This window comes from Botryllus schlosseri, chromosome 13 (genome assembly GCF_051294905.1).
Source record: "Botryllus schlosseri isolate E-star chromosome 13, Bs_hap1, whole genome shotgun sequence".
Taxonomy (NCBI): Eukaryota; Metazoa; Chordata; class Ascidiacea; order Stolidobranchia; family Styelidae; genus Botryllus; species Botryllus schlosseri.
Window position 1 is genome coordinate 11,073,107 of NC_137248.1, and position 17,879 is coordinate 11,090,985.

The 17,879-nt window shown below is 41.2% G+C and overlaps 1 protein-coding gene across 1 annotated transcript; it reads right to left on the reverse strand.

Moving 5' to 3' along the window:
* Positions 1 to 9,200: 9,200 nt before the first annotated feature.
* LOC145454479 (creatine kinase M-type-like) lies at positions 9,201 to 16,962 on the reverse strand. The gene is made up of 7 exons (XM_080332476.1): positions 16,709 to 16,962; positions 14,770 to 14,924; positions 14,409 to 14,541; positions 13,883 to 14,054; positions 12,964 to 13,087; positions 10,640 to 10,829; positions 9,201 to 9,487 (listed from the first exon to the last, which is right to left on the reverse strand). The coding sequence occupies exons 1-7, from the start codon at positions 16,947 to 16,949 to the stop codon at positions 9,303 to 9,305; spliced, it is 1,200 nt and encodes a 399-aa protein (XP_080188602.1). The 5' UTR covers positions 16,950 to 16,962; the 3' UTR covers positions 9,201 to 9,302.
* Between the last annotated feature and the right edge of the window lie 917 nt (positions 16,963 to 17,879).

The following is a 17,879-nucleotide window of genomic DNA, read 5'->3' on the forward strand; positions in this document are numbered from 1 at the left end:
AATGTATAATTACCGGGTATGTCACTTCTCGGAGCTTTCGACAAAGTATCGAATTACTCTGGAAATTATATCAATTACGATTTGCATAACATAGGCATGCGCGGTATGTTTCCATTCGTCGACATTTTAGATATTATGTTATTTTGATTTAGAATGGAAATTGTTGGCGGACAGAAATCGTCAGCGATAAATTTGAGCAATTGATATGTTATGAAGTAACATGTAAATGACATCACGCAGTTCAAAATTTGTCCTTTGGTACAGACTCATTATATAAGCTGTTGTACAATGCAGGCCTACATATTAGGGATGGTGTGAACCTCTGAAAGGTTCAGGTTCGTGTGAACGCGAACCTTTTTGAAAGGTTCTGTGTGAACACGAACGTGAACCTCATGACGTCACGTGACGTCATATTGCTAATTGTAACCCTGCATTTCAGTGAAGTGAGATATATTGATGTACACGATACCAAGCGACGACTCGGGCCACATACTGCCACAATGCTGAAGTACATATCGACATTTTAAACGTCGCCAAATGTATCAACTGGAACAATCAAATGCTATAATATTCCCATAAAATCTCCGTTGCTTTGCCAACAATTTCGACGAGGACTTGCAAGGGAATATAAGCTTACGCAACCGGACAATGTATTCGGCGTCTGAGTGTTGCTACGTTGATGTAGGGTAGATTGTAAAACGGGTTTACCCCATTAACAAGTTATACAGCAGTAGCCAACACCCCAATCGATTTGGTTTTTGTGATACAATGAACATATGAATTCTATATGAACCCCGTACGCTTGCTAGATTATTTACATCAGACAACGATATCAATACTCCCTACATGGAGCGTATATATCGCTCTTGATGTTGTGCGATTGCGGGTCAAGCTCACAGCAGAGAGTCACTAAATATTCACAAACATAAAGCTGGATATTTCGAGCAAACATTTGTAACAAAGCAGACAATTTTTTTGGGGATTGTCAAGGTGCATGCTCTTTCAGTGTCGATTTTTTATGTTGCTAGTGCTATGCATAGAGTAGCCCGCAGTTGAAATGCAATAAACTTCATCCAAAGATGTTATAATGACTTGAAAAGTGTGATATATGAAAAAAGGTTCACAGTGCAGAACCTACCAAGGTTCGTTTGTGAACGTGAACCTCCAAATTTCCGAGGTTCACACACAGAACACGAACGTGAACCTCACGTTCACACCATCCCTACGTACATATAGGGCTGCATTTAAAACAAACGGTGTTTTAAATAAAGGCCTTTTTAAAAAATTTGTTTTTTTCAAGTTGTAAAATCATGCCATAATTGTGTAAATACTTTCCAAAGAACATGTTGTATGAGCCTACAGACAATTACCACCCGATATAGCCGACGTATATCGATATGGGATGGTTAGAACTCCCGAAATAGTCGGTTCAACATTAATAGTACAGATATCTCGTCAAAGGAGCTATATTTACCCTTTATTTTCCATTGTAAATTTCATCCACTATGACGTCACAATTGAATATTGGTGACGTCATGGCTTCAAAAAAATAATAAAAATAATAAAAAACACGTTGTAAATGAGGGCCTCGTTTTAAACATGTTTGTTTTAAATTAATTTTCGTTTTAAATGCAACCCTACGCGGCGAAACGTGAATGGCGCCACGCTAAACAGACTTCTCATTCGATCGTGAAAATCCAAACCATACTATATGAGCGAATAAGGACTTGTTCATCGCGATTATCCTTTGTGAGTGAGCGCATTGGGCACATATATAGAGAGCGTCACCACCAATGACATGCTATAGCTGAAGCAGAACCTGGAGGTGTAGGAATATATTCATCATCTCACAAAATTGTTATTACAATATGTAGCTTATATAACACGTACATTTAACAGCAGGTCGCTGTTCGGGCGGCAGTCGAAACGACTTGGAGTAGTCCATAAATCAGACAAGACTCCATACAAATGTAGGAAATGCCGAAGACTTAATTGATCGTGATAATGATCGACAACATTTGCCATGCGACACGGTAAGCCAGGAAATTGTTATAATAATCGGGAAATCGATCCTTGACGACTATATAGATTGGGGAAAGGTGACACTCGCCCAATGCGAATTACGTTCGGAAGTGCGTCTAATGATATGAGGGAAGATAATTATCCTGTGTTTCGTTCAATAAGCGGGGCTTTGACTCGGATAATGCGTAAAGCCAACTGTTATTTGACGCTTATTATGGGAATTTTGGGCATAATCGATAAAATTGGTGGTAAAAGTAATGTCTGAATCGAAATATTTGTCCGACTTGTAGTCGACAGACTTGCCAACTACAATATCCAAGGTGTCTGATATTTCAATATTTTTTTTCATTTCTCACCACCTACACATACGTAACGACATGATGGTGATAAGAGAGGCTAAAATAGTTTACTACAACTGCACGCCTAGCTGTTTATATGGACAACCTACGTTAATGGTCGGATTTCCCAATGGAATCTCGGCGTTCATAATAAGGAGTTTGATTTCGCTTGTAGCATGCTAAAATTATTGGATGACGAAAAAGCAAAACCAAACTATTTATGATTGAAATGAGTTGCAGCGACCACTAAAATGTTTAAAAATACCGGTAGCCCTCAAGAATTAAACTGAGATATATCTTTTTGGACAGATGAGTTGTTAAGAGATAATAAGATAATGGTTTGGCCCCACAGCTTTATCGAGTATTTCAAAATTGTAATAATACCACACAGCCGCTTCGGATTTGTTGGGCGAGGAGATGCATCTTACAATTTTTATAGTTGTCGCTCGCCATCAGCCTATATAGATAGAAGAATGAATTTTATGGAATTACTTCTAAGGCGTTTTTGTAAATCTAATTCTACTTTAAGTAGTTTTATATGACTTATATGACCAATTTGTAGTGTATGTCACTCAATATATATATATCGCGCTAGTTGTGAAGATGCATCTTGCAATTTCAAAAGTTGCCACCTAGACCAAATATGCTTTCTGAGACCATGCCGGAGTATATTTTTCTTATATTCATTTTCTATTCCCTACTTCTATACTTGGGATTGAGTAAAACTTTACGGCGGTACTTTCACTTCTACTTAAGTGCCAGCGATGACTACTCAGACCACATCTGGGGTATAGACATACAGTGTTGGGAACAAATCATTCAATACCATTTAGCCACAAGTCATCCCGATGCATTGCATATTTTGACTCAAGTCAATTCAACTCAAGTCAAGCCATGAGTCAAAGTCGCAGGTCGGGTGAAGTTGAATTTTCGAAGTAACAATCAAGAGGCATGAATCGAAGTCGTTGCATATCGCTAGTATTTTCAAGTACAGATTGAGGCTGAGTTGCCATTTATTATGAATCAAGGGACAAACACTAGAGTTATGTATACATGCAAAAAGACGTTGCATCGCCCACGCATACGAAGTACTGCTAAATTACGAAAACGAAACCTTAGATACTAAGGAAATTGACATGTTATAATGTGATGCACACAGTTCAGTGTTCACCTACATCCTCGAGATTCAATTTAAGCCTGCTCCGTTGACGATACATAAAAACGTATAAAGCATATTCGGTAGATTTAAATACTATACAATTGGGTTTGTTTAGGTGAGCAATGAACACTGCGATCAGTCTATATCAGTGGTTCCCAAACGGTGGGGAATTCCCCACTGGTGGGGAATTCAATGGTTTCTGGTGGGGAATAGACGCATTTGTTCGAAATTATATACAGGACAGTCTACATATTCACAGAGACACATGCGCAATTACCGTTACCAGTTAACTCCTCTGGAATGTATGTATCGAAAATTATATTGCGTGTTGTTCACAAAACCTCATTTTTAACTCTGGATGGCCAATCATGGCGTCACAAACGCATCCAGCACGACTAGTTTGACGTGAAATAATGCTTTCGCGAAATTTTGACCGTTACTGGCATCGGTTCACAATACGTTTTATGTTGGAGTTATAATGTAGGGATGGTGTGAACGTGAGGTTCACGTTCGCGTTCTGTGTGTGAACCTCGGAAATTTAGAGGTTCGCGTTCACAACAGAACCTTGGTAGGTTCTGCACTGTGAACCTTTTTCATATATTGCAATTTTCACTTCATTATAACATCATTGGTTCAAATTTATTGCATTTCAACTGCGGGCCACTCCATGTATGGCGCTGGCAGCATTCAAAATCAACACTAAACGAGCATGCACCTTGACAATCTCAAATGTTTTACTTGCTTTGTTACAAAAGTTTGCTCGAATTATCCAGTTTCCCGTTTGTGGATATTTAGTGACTCTCGGCTGTGAGCTTGACCCGCAATCACACAACATCACGAGCGAAATACGTAGTCAGCGAAGGATGCTTATTCAACCAATCAATAAGATTGATATCGTTTTCTGATGTAAAAATTCGAGAAGGCGTATGGGGTCACTCTGGACTTCATATCTTTACTGCATCATTAAAACCAAATCTGTGCGATTGAGGAGTTGGCTAGCCTACTGTTGTATAACTTCTTAATGAGGTAATATCGGTAGCAAATATAGAAACCCATTTTACACTCTGATCAATATCAATGTAGCAATACTCAGACACCGAATACATTGTCCGGTCTGGCCTAGACCGATAAGGGATAAGCGTATATTCCCTGGTAAGTCCTCGTCGAAATTGTTGGCAAAGCGACGAAAGATATTGATTTCATGGTAGTAGTATTATATCCTTTGATTGCCTCAGTTGATACATTTAGCGACGTTTAAAACGCCAAAATGTACTTCAAAATTGTTGCATTATGTGGCCCAAGTCGTCGCTATAGGTATCGTGTACATTAATAGAGGCTATCACTTCATTGAAAGATAGGGTTGGAATTAGCAATATGACGTCACGTGACGTCATGAGGTTCACGTTCGTGTTCACACAGAACCTTTTAAAAAGGTTCGCGTTCACACGAACCTGAACCTTTCAGGGGTTCACACCATCCCTAAGTTATAGGCGATTGTCTTGCGTACAGGTGTGGTTGTGTGTCTTGTGAAGTCAAATCAGCAAATAGCTGATCTGTGATGACAAAAGTGTAGGGTAGTCGGGAACAGGACCATAACTACCGTACCCCGAACCCCCCAATTGGGGAGGGGGCGAGCTCGAAGGGACCCAAAATTATTTCGTTAATTAACATAAATTATAGTGTATTTTTTTGGAAATTTATGCCACTTTTTCAAATTTCTTTCGCGCTGGGGGCGCGATTTAATATTGCCGAGTATATTGATTATTAGGTACCCTTCCCCCACGAAAATACGTAGATTTTATAGAAATGGAGACTTCGGCGTCGGCCATTACTGCGCCTCGACGCACCAATTAAGACATATGAAATTATAGGCCATGAAACATGCGACTCCGAGAAGTGTGCCAGAACGATCATCAGCGAGAAGAGCTTGGCCGAGAAGGAATACCTTGTGCTGATCGAAACCTTCGATATATATACATTTATACAATTTACATATATGTTAAATTGTCCATAGGTGGCTAAATGGCTGGCGCCGAATGCTCCTGTCCTGGCGATCTGAACCCCACAGGACAAATGCCATCCCGCAGGGAAAAATGATTTGCCGGTAAAGCAATACCAATTTGAAATCGTGTGTGCCTTTTATTTTTGGCGATTTCCATATCTTTTGACATACCAAATATAGGAGGTCACGAAATAGCATAATGTAACGAAGTCAACATACGAACGGGTCCACCCGAAGATGTTTAATACTTATTTAGGGATCCTACCTACCTCGCTCAGTTCTACCGGTAAATCTGATTACGTGAGCAGGGAGGATAAAAAAATTGATAGCAAAATATATGCAATTCCCGATCATATTGACCGATTCAAACATGGATTATATAAATATTTCGCGCTTCGCGCGTTTCGTCGAAATTAGGCGACGCACTTAACGGTAGACCCAATGTAGCTGATAAGTAACGGGGGAAAGCGTACAGGCTCAGGGGGGCTGAAGGGGTTTATCACCCTGTGGGGGCCCAAGACCAACGTTTTTTGGGGGGCTGACGAAGTGCTGTTACGGTCCTGGTGGGGAATGAAGGCTCGGAATAAATCTGAAGTGGGGAATGAAGACGAAAAGGTTGGGAACCACTGGTCTATATAGAACAGCGACATACTACACTTAGCCTATATATACTATAACCTAATCTGTACGATGTGATCACTCATGCTGCAGTCAATTTATTTGTGATATGACTCAGCAAAATGCACAATATTTGAATGACTGGTTGCTCTCACAGATCCAGAGCGTGGTATGGTATGGAATGGAATGGGAATTTTCCATACTCCATACCCGCCCCAATCGTTCCATACCATACTTAACAATTTTCCATACCATAGCAACATTCTTCCATACCATATTTGATATGTTTTCCATACTTTCACAACTCGCCAACCTCTCAAGTTGGAAATCGAAACAGAATCTCGTGACATGTAAATCTAGTGTGGTAACGCACTGCTAGCAGTAACATCATCTACAAAATTACGCAAAACAAAGGTATTGTCAAATTATAAGATTGGATCCTAACCTTTTTACCTCAACCCCTACAACCCGAAATCTATATTTCCACCCTTTAAAATTGGTTCTCCAATAAAATTTGGTAAGACTTGTTTTGCAAAGACTTGCAATTGGAGAAAGTTAACACCCCCATAATTCGACAGGACGCAATAAAATTAATGAGCACTGAACTGGCAACCGTAAACGCAATGCTGCGTCTCCGTAAAATATATATGTAAGTAAGCCGACAGAGAATGGGAAGGGTTTGAAATTTTTCTAAATGTACCGAGGTAGCATCAATTTACACGTGTTAATGCCGAATAATGCATGGGTCAGATCAGATGGGTCAGAAACTTCCTGGTGTTGACAAACTTATGCGGATGGTAGATATATAAGCCGCCATAAGCTACTCTTTCGCACGATACTATAACTCGAAAAGAAAGAAATATGTTTTGTTTGTTTGTTTGTTTGTTTGTTACGATTCCGGCTCTGCTATGAATTAGCGAGTCCGTGATCTCCCGTGGTTACATAACCATATACATATGAACTCATATTATAACGAATCAGATGATTTTCAGAGTCTACGATTTCAAAACTCCCTTGGTAGTTTGCTGAGGGGAAGTTACGATAAGCGAAATGCATGCTGTAACGCGACAGCGGTCGAAGATCATTCGTTTTTATGATATTTAGACATGGCCTATCTACTACTGTTTTTAGTATAGGCCATGATTTAGATTGGAATAGGTATCAATAACATAATTTTCCTTTATATGCGTGATGCGCAACTTTCTTATCTTCAAATAGATGTCGACCGGGGAATCGCCATTGAGATATGAAAATAGACAGTGAGCTATTTTCTGCGGTATGCAATCAATTTGACAAATCGAAAGAAGGATCATTGTCATGGTTCTGGCCAAACTGTCAAAGTATGGAAAAAGTATGGAAGTATGGAGAAAACGCTCCCTATCATACCATACTTGCTCATTTCCATATTCCATACCGAAATTTCGTTCCATACCATACCATACTTCCATACCATACCATTCCATACCATGCCCAGGTGGCGAGATAGCGCAGTGGTATAATCCGCGGCTGCAACACCAATGGGTGCGGGTTCGAGTCCGACCGAGGTCGACTTCCGAATTTCGATACCCAAGTGTTGGAGGTTTACCTAGGCTCCTCCTCGCCACCTCATCCGCGTCAGCGGTGTCTTACAAAAGCCTAGAGGTGGGCCGTGCTATAAGTCGGCAGTTACGGAAAATAATAAAAGAATATCGGCCTGGTGTAAATGACCATCGTAGTCGACAAACTCCATGAATACCCCAAAACAAACATACAAACATACCATGCCCTGCACAGATCACACCATTGTATCGCGAATAATCCAGACATATACAAGATACAGTGATTACTTGATCACTTGAAATAGACTGGTAGATTTTGCGCCGAGTCACGAGTCAATCCTAATTTCTGAAACGCTGAGTCAAGTCAAGTCATTTTTGTGACTCGAGTCAATTCAATTGATACGGAAAGGTCGACCCCAGTCATCAAGTCCATTGTCCACTGTCCACTGTCCAGTTCTTCCCAGTTTGAATACAAGTTTCATTGTGCGAGAGACAAGACCGAGCGAATGAGAATGTAATTCCGCGTACAATGAGCCGTTTGAGGGAGGGGTTGAACTGAAACCACAAGTGAAATTTTGCGACAATTTGAGAATAAGAGTGTATCGAGCAGGCAATAATAAGCGTAATAGATGATTACAAACGAGAGAGAGCACGTAATAGCTTGCATGACGGCAATTGTTTGCTGGTTATAATCTGGCTGGATCGCATTATCCAATCAATGTTCGCAAGCCTTTGGAGGAAGGAAGGAAATACACAAAAACATACTGGCCAGTGTCCAGTGTCCGATTACGAGCTCCAATCAAAACTGATCTTGCGAAAATTCGGCTCACGATTATTCTAAGCACGGGAACGTGGCTTGCGACACTTATGGGCGCAAAAACAATTTAATTTAGATGGGAGAACGGGCATCTGTAAGTTTAATCGTGAGAAGATAAAGTGTTTGGCATATTTAGCAGGCTGAACACAGAACTGTAACATTTAGAAATTTTTCGCGACCCACTGCACGTGAAATATAGCTTCGCCATCCACTGATGGGTCGCGACCCATCGGTTGGGGAACACTGTGAGTGTGAGCGTGCGTAACGTCGTACTGTTGACACGGTCTCCGCGCACACTAAATCGGTGCTGTGTGCAAGAAAAAGTTCCAACCTGAATTGAAAATTCACGATTTTTCCATGTGAGTCGGTGAATAGCGGATCCAGCCGATTATGCGATTGACAAACGTATTTACGCAGCTAATCGACGTCATCAGGCCCATTTACCACGATATCATTTACGTATATTGATCATAGAATACCACTAGTGAAGTTTAAGTTGTAAAAATCAAATAATTGTGTCTTATTATATATGCATTATGCAGGGATGGATGTGTATAGGGTATCCAGAACAACATTAATTAGTCCTTCTTTCAACCCCTGTAGATACGCTAGCTAGCTATCCAGCACGGTCTATTCATGCAATCCAAAAATCACCAGACTAAGCATCTGCCTGCCTACACTCAACGAACGACATATAAACCGTATATATATATATATAAATTTATTCATCCACAGTAACATACCAGATATGTTATAATATTTTACGCTTAGTACGTCGACATGAAACGATAAGAAACATTTGACATCTCTACTTCTGCTTCAGTCCGCTGACGTCCGCGTCGATGCTCTGCCCCTTCTCGAGCTTCTTCTCCAAATTGATCATGAATTCGACGCCGTCGACCACCATTTGCACGAGTTGAACTTCCGAGAAGCCGAGACGGTCCGAGTTGGAGATGTCGAAAGTGCCGCCCTCGGCTTTCGTGTCGACGCCGCCTGAAGGAAAAACGCCGTGAAGAGACTCATTAATGTACAGAACTTCGGTATACAATTGTATAATCGAAATAACCCCGAATATTTACGGTTCACAATCGTCAGTATCCAGAGTATTCAAAAGAACTTTGTATATCAACAATTGTATCACCAATTATGAAGTCACCGAGCATGCAATTTCGAATAATCGAGGCGTCTCTTTGGCGGTTGAGTGGTAGTTCAAAGAAGTTATAGAGTAAAAAGGAGTCGAATTGCCGGCAGAGTTGGGCGGTTAAGAAGTAGACTACTACTGTTTCGGGGCAATCAAGGGGGTTAATCAGTTTAGCGGTCAATGAGTTGTAGAACAGCTAGAAAACACGTGTCGTCCTGAATCGTGATACCGGTATTCTGTCGTGCGATGTTCTTGGACCCATTGCTACCTCAGAACCATCAGCGGCGTTGTTAGGGGTGGGTTTTGGTGTTCGCAGCGCCTCTGATTTCAAAATCGAAACCCCGTCCATTTGAAACGCTGATTCTATCTTTAATATTTCTTATGTCATTGGCATTCGGTAATTCGCATTACCAGTTGTTAGTTGGTTGCGTTTTATTTGGTTGGTTGCTATAGTTTTGAAAAGTGGGTGTAGTTATCTAGTACTAGTTCTAGTTGCGAGTTATGAAAAGTGAGTAGTTCCATTTATAGTTATAGCTGCGAGTTTTGAAAAGTGAGTAGTTCTAGTTCTAGTTGCGAGTTTTGAAAAGTGAGTAGTTCAAGCTATAGTTTCAATAGTTTTAAAGTGAGTAGTTTCAGTTGCTAGTTGTGAAAAGTGTGTACCGTAGTTCCATTTATAGTTTTAGTCGCGAGTTTTGAAAAGTGAGTAGTTTAAGTTATAGTTTTAATAGTTTTAAAGTGAGTAGTTCCAGTTGTGAGTTGTGAAAAGTGAGTAGTTCCATTTATAGTTATAGTTGCGAGTTTTGGAAAGTCAGTAGTTTTAGTTCTGGTTCTAGTTGCAAATTTCGAAATGTGAGTAGTGATAGTTATAATTATAGTTGTAACTCTTGCAAGTATTTGAAAAGTCGGTACTTCTAGTTCTAGTTGCGCATTTTTAAAACCCTGTAGTTTGCACAAGTCAGAGTCTCTCTGTTTACGAGCGATATGTCGCAACCCGCGCGACTCACCGGTTCCTCGCTTTTGCAGGCGCAGCTTTCCGAGAACTTCGTCGAATTTAGGGTGGGTGGCGAGCTTCGGGACTTTCAGGTGGACGCCAGCGCGCACTCCGGTGCCCAAGTTGCTGGGGCAGGTCAGGATGTAGCCGAGGTGCTCGTTCCACATGTATTGGTTGCCGTCCTTCTTCATTAGCTCTTCGACCTGAACGAGGGCGAGCGATATGTCAAATGTCAAATGCAATCGCGGAGGTGGTCAGTAACGGGGAATACTTTTAGTATTTTTTCGGAGTACCAAAATAGGTTTTTCCTACAAGTACTGCTTAGTGCTTACACAAGCGTCCGGCTTCTTGATCGGTAAGTCGTGGGTTCAATCCCCGGCCGGGTCTCACCAAAGACCTGATTAGTAACACTGGTATCTATGATTTTCCCCCTTGACTAGCATTATCAGGATATTAGCATATTGGGACGGAGCAAGACTAAGAAAGCCTTACAAGGCTATATCTGCACATTCCTTGTACATCGGCATATGCAGATCATGCACTCATGGTATGAATATGTACAGATCGCGTGTTCATGAGTCGGTGTATATGCCGCAAAAACATCAAGGACAAAAATGCATAACGTCCTTCCAAACCGAAGTTTTTAAACTACTTGGTTTAGTCCTTCTAAAACCTTCATTTTCTAGTTCTTTTTAAAGTTGTCTTGACATGTCTTGGAAATTGCTCCTTCTACTTCTAGATGAGTAGAAATTCGCGGGATCACTTCTACATGAGCGGAAACAACGCAGACTACATCTGCGTGCTCCAAACCACCGACTTTAAGGGGACTAGCAACCCAAAATCCTAAATTTCGTATAGCTACCCCAATCACCATGAAATTTTCACAATCGCTAGATGTCGCTATGCTACATACAAAAAAAACAATCAAGTTGGTTCTACTCGGCATGTTGTGGCATATAGTGGATTCGAAGGACAGAAAATGCACCGACACGGGGAATGCAAAATCTCGAAATTGTGAAGCCCTTTTTCCGATCTAACGCCTTCTTTAGGAAGTACTAGGACAGTGCTGTGCTAAAATTTGAAGGAATATGTGACACCCATCTCGGAGAAATTTCATTTCAAAACTAAAAATTCAGATTTTTGTCATAAATTTGCTGTAAGTTTGCTTTGAAGTTCTGTAACTCTTAGCATGGTATAGCTATGTCAAAAAAGTTTTAGCGTAGCACAGGTCTGAATGTCAGCTTTCCAAAAAACTTTGAGTAATCATTTAGGACAAATATTTCATACAAATTTTTGGTTTACGGTGATGCGACGTAACAAAATTTTATAATTGAGAAAAACGCTTACAAACATTTGCAAAGTAAAAAGTCATTGAACAATTATTACCGATGTAATGATAAGAATGAGCGCCAAAATGCTTGAATGACAACTGACAACAATCTAACAAATTTGTACCCGGAGATAATATAGATAGATATATTTTATAACGGTCAAACCATATATTTTATAGAGTTATCAGACAAAATATGCGACCTTTTGTTTGGAACTTGAAAAAAACACCACCACCCCTTCTCCCCCCATCATCAAAAGAAAAGAAAATGAAATTTTGCAGTTTTTAGTTATTGTTTCGGTGAAACAAGGCCATGAGGTGACAGCAGAGATACAATGTTAATATTTCCTACAAGAAAAAAAATCGAAAATTTTGATTTTTTGAGTTGCTAGTCCCCTTAAAACTCAAACATGAATGCACTAAAATACTTAACCCAATCACAATAGCGATAGGAAAACATCGCTTAAGATATAGACGCTGATATTATCCTAGCCACAAGCGTGGGCTTAGCCGAGATTAAGATTGAGGATGAGCATTTTAAAAGCGCGGTTACTTCATAGGGAAGTAATATACAGTGGTGACGTCATAGTATCAAATTCGAAAAATATGGAAGGCGTAAAAGCGTCTTTACCTCCTAGCTACACAACACTAATTGCTTGTAGTTGTAGTTGAGCAGGATGAGTTGCTCTTACAGAATAAACAATCGAAAAGGCGAGACCCTATTTTTACAGTATTTTGCTAGCTGTCATTTAAACTGAGTGTGTGCGCCCATTTTATCCATACAATATAGGAAATCACAAATCTGTCGAGATGATAGGACCATTTCACTTGACTTGGGTACGGATGTGAGTGCGCCTGACTGGTTAGAGTACGAAATTGTCGCAGTAAATCTGGTAGAAGTATATGCACAGCAACAGCTGAGTTGGCTGTTCATGGTGTTTAAGTAAAAGCGACTTCTTTCCTATTGAAAATGTGCAAATTCACGATGCCCTTGTTGGATTCTCTACCTTTGTGAGTCCATTGCACCAGCGGGTAAATACTTCCTTCATTTTGCCTCCCTTTTGCATAGAAATGACACGCAAATGGTCTTCTTCGTTCACCCAGACGAGGAAGTTCTTTTTGTCGTTGTGCCTGCGAAATTAAAAGCAATCACATCACGCGGACGGCAACGAAAATTTGGAGAAGACTAAAATTCTTCAACAGCGACGTCAAGAACGGATAAAATGTCGCAATACGCGAAATTTATGGTTAAAGACGCGTAAAATCCTGTGCGGCTATGACACTTACCCGGGGTGGTCAGTAACGCAGTAATTATACTTTTTCGTAGTACTCAATTAGGAATCGCCTATACTTCTAGTACTCGCTCAAGTGTTTATGTTTTTATACAACTTCCGCGGAACAGCTTTTAGGAAAAACTAATAACAATTTATACTTTGGACTTCGTCATGTAGAAAATAGTTTCGAGATGTGTTACTATTGTGTTTGTGAACGAAATGGTCCAGGACAACCGGGCGAAATAGCTCCTATATCACGTCAACTCGAAATATTTTCGAAAATTGCACTTATCAGTTCCGTCATCAGTCATTTGCGTTTGTTACAAAGATCAATCTTGCAATTTTGAGAGTAGCCACCACCAATTAACCGCTAATTTAAGCGACCCCTCGAACATATTTGCGTTTTGAAATAACTTATTTAAGTAGGCCTAATTCTCGGACATGAATTTTCCACTTCTGCGAAGTAGGCTTTGTTTTGCAATACAAACACCAACATTAGCGTCGAGAATGGCCAAACTTTTACACTTGCGAAGCTATCCTAGTACACGTAACTAGCCGCTGGCCAGTAAATGCAAGCCCGATTCACAGACACTTCTGGTTCTCGCGTAATGATAACAGTAAGCCGCAAATTGATAGAATTTGATCAGCGTACCAGATCCCTCTCGCGTCCGGCCAATCTCTCGCCATTCCCGAGGCAGTGAGAAGCGGAGACACTGGCTTGTCGAAGAGGAAGTGATCCTCGATCAGTTGGTCTTGCTCCTTGTCGGTCATCTTGCCGAGCGGGTAATATTTGCCTTTGAGTTCCCCGTCGAGTTTGTCAAGTGCTGGGAATTGGAGAGTGGGAGATTTTCGATTGGTGTTAGTGAGACACGTCTTACGTTTCTATATTAGAGTAAGCGACAACATAGTGGCCGCAGCGGCTGCACTGCAGCTGCAGCATGACTCTAGTCTCGTTTTTTAAATGACGGGAATCGACTCTATAGGCACTGTCCTAAGTTCCAGTAAAAATTTTCAAATGACCCGTTACCTCATCCGATTTTAAGTTTTGTGATTTGTAATATATGTTCTCTTTTCCCGATCCCAAAATATGGTAACCCTATTACTATGTAGATGTCATATAAATTGCTTAATAGCCCTCGCCTGCGCGACTAGATTCGAAAGAGTCGGAACAAACGTGCCTTTCACGGAGAGTTCCTCAACCTTCCTCCTCTCGGCCCTGCTGCAGTGCGGCGGGAGAGATAATCCTCTGATGCTTCTGCCGGTACGCACCCGAGACGATAAAACGTACTTTTCGTCGAGCTGGTCTCCGCCCTGTGGAAGGAATGCATGCTGTTACAGCAACGAACACGTACAAGTGCGGAAGCGATAGAGTGAAATTTAGCATTGATAAGGGATGAATATTTGAAAACATATCGACCTGCATGACTTATCGGGTAAATTGGCAATGCGATGTTCAAAATCTAGTCTCTGGAGCCAGTGCACTCGGGAGGCAAACCAATGTCACCTCGATCCGAGAAATCGGCACACGATCAATCTCACCTTCAGGTCTGACGCCTTGAGGTTTGTGCAATGTTTTGCGGTTTTTTCGTATCCGTTGTGTCTCGCCTTGATCACGGGGTCGAACAGGTCGGCGAACACTTCGTAGGACTCTTCGTCGCCAGCGACGCAGCCGACGGTCATGATGAAGGGGTGTCCTGAAATGAAATTGCGCGAGTTGACTCGTTTACGTTGGGCCGTTCTAGGGTTTATAACAGTAATGAGTGCGGACAAGGAGTGTTATGATCATTTTCGAAAAATCTCCAGCGGTGTTCAAAGCAGTCAGAGATGGTACGCAGCTACGAAAGCAGATGTAAGGTTGTATACTCGGATAGGTAATTTCAAAAGGTAGATTGTTCGAGGGGTCTCATACTTGTTGGTTGTGATAGTCGAAGGTGACAAGTGTCAAAAATGCAAGATGCGCCTTGGCGACTAATGCAAAACGTCCAATGACGCTGCGAATAGGCGCGATTCCCGAAAATATGTTCGGCCATGGCGATACGGGGGCTATTTCGTACCGTTTTAAAGCCTATAAAAATATAACCCCGTTAACTTTTAAATATTGGTGGAACCAGAATTAAAACATAACCACTTGATTGAGTAATACAAGTACCGTAGGCCATTCATACTTTGAGTACTCCGAAAAATTAAAACTACTTCGTTACTGACCATCTAAAAATCTCGGTATCAATTTACACCATACATTCTATTTCGATAGTGTGCGGTATGTAATTGGTTAGCTCATTAAACGACGCCGCCATCGTGACAAAGGCGCCCAAACACAAATCCGGTTCAATGAGGATCGAATTTCTTTTGAGCCGATCCGGTAAAGTACCAGCAAGCGGCATGTCTCGGATGACCTTTTCGGACGCGTCCTTGAAACGAGAATAAGCGCGGTGCGACAAGGGCACGCGGTTGAATCTAATATCGACTATATTGCGTAACCGCATCGTTCGACATGTGCGAAAAAGGAGGCTAGCGGTTATTGGAGCCAGGCTGACTCCGTCCGCGAGAATGCCATGCGTTGTTTTATCAACGAGATGAGTGATCGCAACACACGATGCGCGTTTTAATTCGGGACAATCCATCATACGCCTGTATTGACATAAACTGCCAATAATATTCGCAGATGTGTGAATTTACAATAGTTTCTAGAGTAATAATACAGTAGTAGTCCCGTTATCGGCCTAACCGACTCCAAATCTTTTGAAATAGCAGTTACAATCACAAAATTACGACCTATATTCGATATTGTACGTTTAACGCAATCCATTCTAGCATCGCTTCCTAGCGTGCTGGGCAAATGGGCTGGGTTGCAGAAAGAAGATCATCTGGTGTAAAACTTCACCAAACTCTAATGAGATTCCCTGATCTGCTGTGGTAAAGGCCGAATGCCACAGAGTAATTGAACGTTGAGTTGGAAAGTTTGCATCCAGCCGTATGATGATAATTTCCATGGCGGTAGAACTGACGGGTGCCAAAATCTGACTTCGCGTTCGCTTCAGCCCATGTCTAATAACGCTAATGGCGTTCAAGCTGAAATAAACCCTAACATATCGCTGAATCTGATCTATTCAATCATCAGCAATTCTATACGAGACGGTTGGCGATCTATGTAGTCCGACTTTTCATTCAGTGTGCATGCCTCCTCTTTACATCGCCTATAGGCCGAGGTGGGTGTCTGATTCCATAGACTACTCCAAGTCGCATCGACGCCTTCCTATCTTTTCATTGTATAGCATTTTTGTGTGGTGTATTGAACTGATAAAATTGCTAATAAACCAATGATGATGATGATGATGATGGTGATGACAGCACGGATTTAACACGTGCATTGAAATGTTTTGCAGTTTTAATTACCCAAACGGGTATACCGCGTTGGTTTAGCCTATTTAGAGGCACTATTACAATAGCCATTATATACTAAAACTTGCCGTCTTACCTGGGTTGTCAACACCGGTCTGGATCGCCCTGTCCAAAGTAAACCCACTCGGAGTCTCCTTCAGTCGCAATTTTTCGTACAAGTCCTTCGTCAGCACGTGAGCCATGTGATTGTTGTGCTTGGAAAGATCCGGGTAATCTTCCTTCGCTGGGTACTTTTGCATGTTCTTATTCATGTTTGCGTTTATTACGGAAAGTCTTTGACAGCGTGAAATACGGATTAAAAACTGTAAAAAATTCATCACAGGATACCTTTAGTTACACTCAAACGCAAGTAGTACTGCGTAACACTTGGGTTTCATAGAGTGTGGATTTCAGTCCCATCCAATCCGTGGCCGGGTTGTAAAAAGTCAAAATCTGTTTTCCCTTCATTTTAATCTATCAACTTGATGGATTAATATATAAACGAAAACGCGCAAAGACTGTATAATTTCTTCATATATTATAACCATACTGTCATTGCGGCACTCCGGCCAGGTCCGCTGAATTTACGAAATGGTCCGTATTGAATGTATGGCGGTGGAATATATAACAGCTTGCTGTCTTTTGAAGTGACCCTAATGACCGCCGAATTATGTATTAAAACGAGCGTCCTTGCTGTGCACCATTGTACCGACTACAATTGAAGACAACAGGGTCTGCGCCCGCGTTAAAGAGACGGTAGCGTGTCTGCGCCCGCGTTAAAGAGACGGTAGCGTGGCTGCGGCGTATCGAATATCTTTACATGTGATGAAGAAAGCTTACCCCAAACAGTCGAAATCTTTACCTCTGTCGAGTTCTCAGTAAAAATATTATATCTAATTGCTGTTGCGAAATCGCTGGAGCGATTTCATTCTCCGCAGTCAGTTATGCTGTTTTTGTCGTACCATGCAGGTTGCTGGTACATCGATTTATGATTCTGCTATTATAGTGATATCACATTTCATTGATAGTGAATCGCGTGTCAGTTATCGTGCCATTCAACTTCAGCGACGCGCAAGTGCTAGAGGAAAGTACACACGTGTGGATAATATAGCTGTCTCTTCTGTCATATTGATACCTTCTCAACAAGACCGGTACTTGAGAGATTGACTGTCGTCAAAATACTTACTTCACTTAAAATGAACCTGGTACACTGAAAACCCGCACAGTTATCGCCACAATGTCATTTTTCTGTTATTTTCCGAAATAAA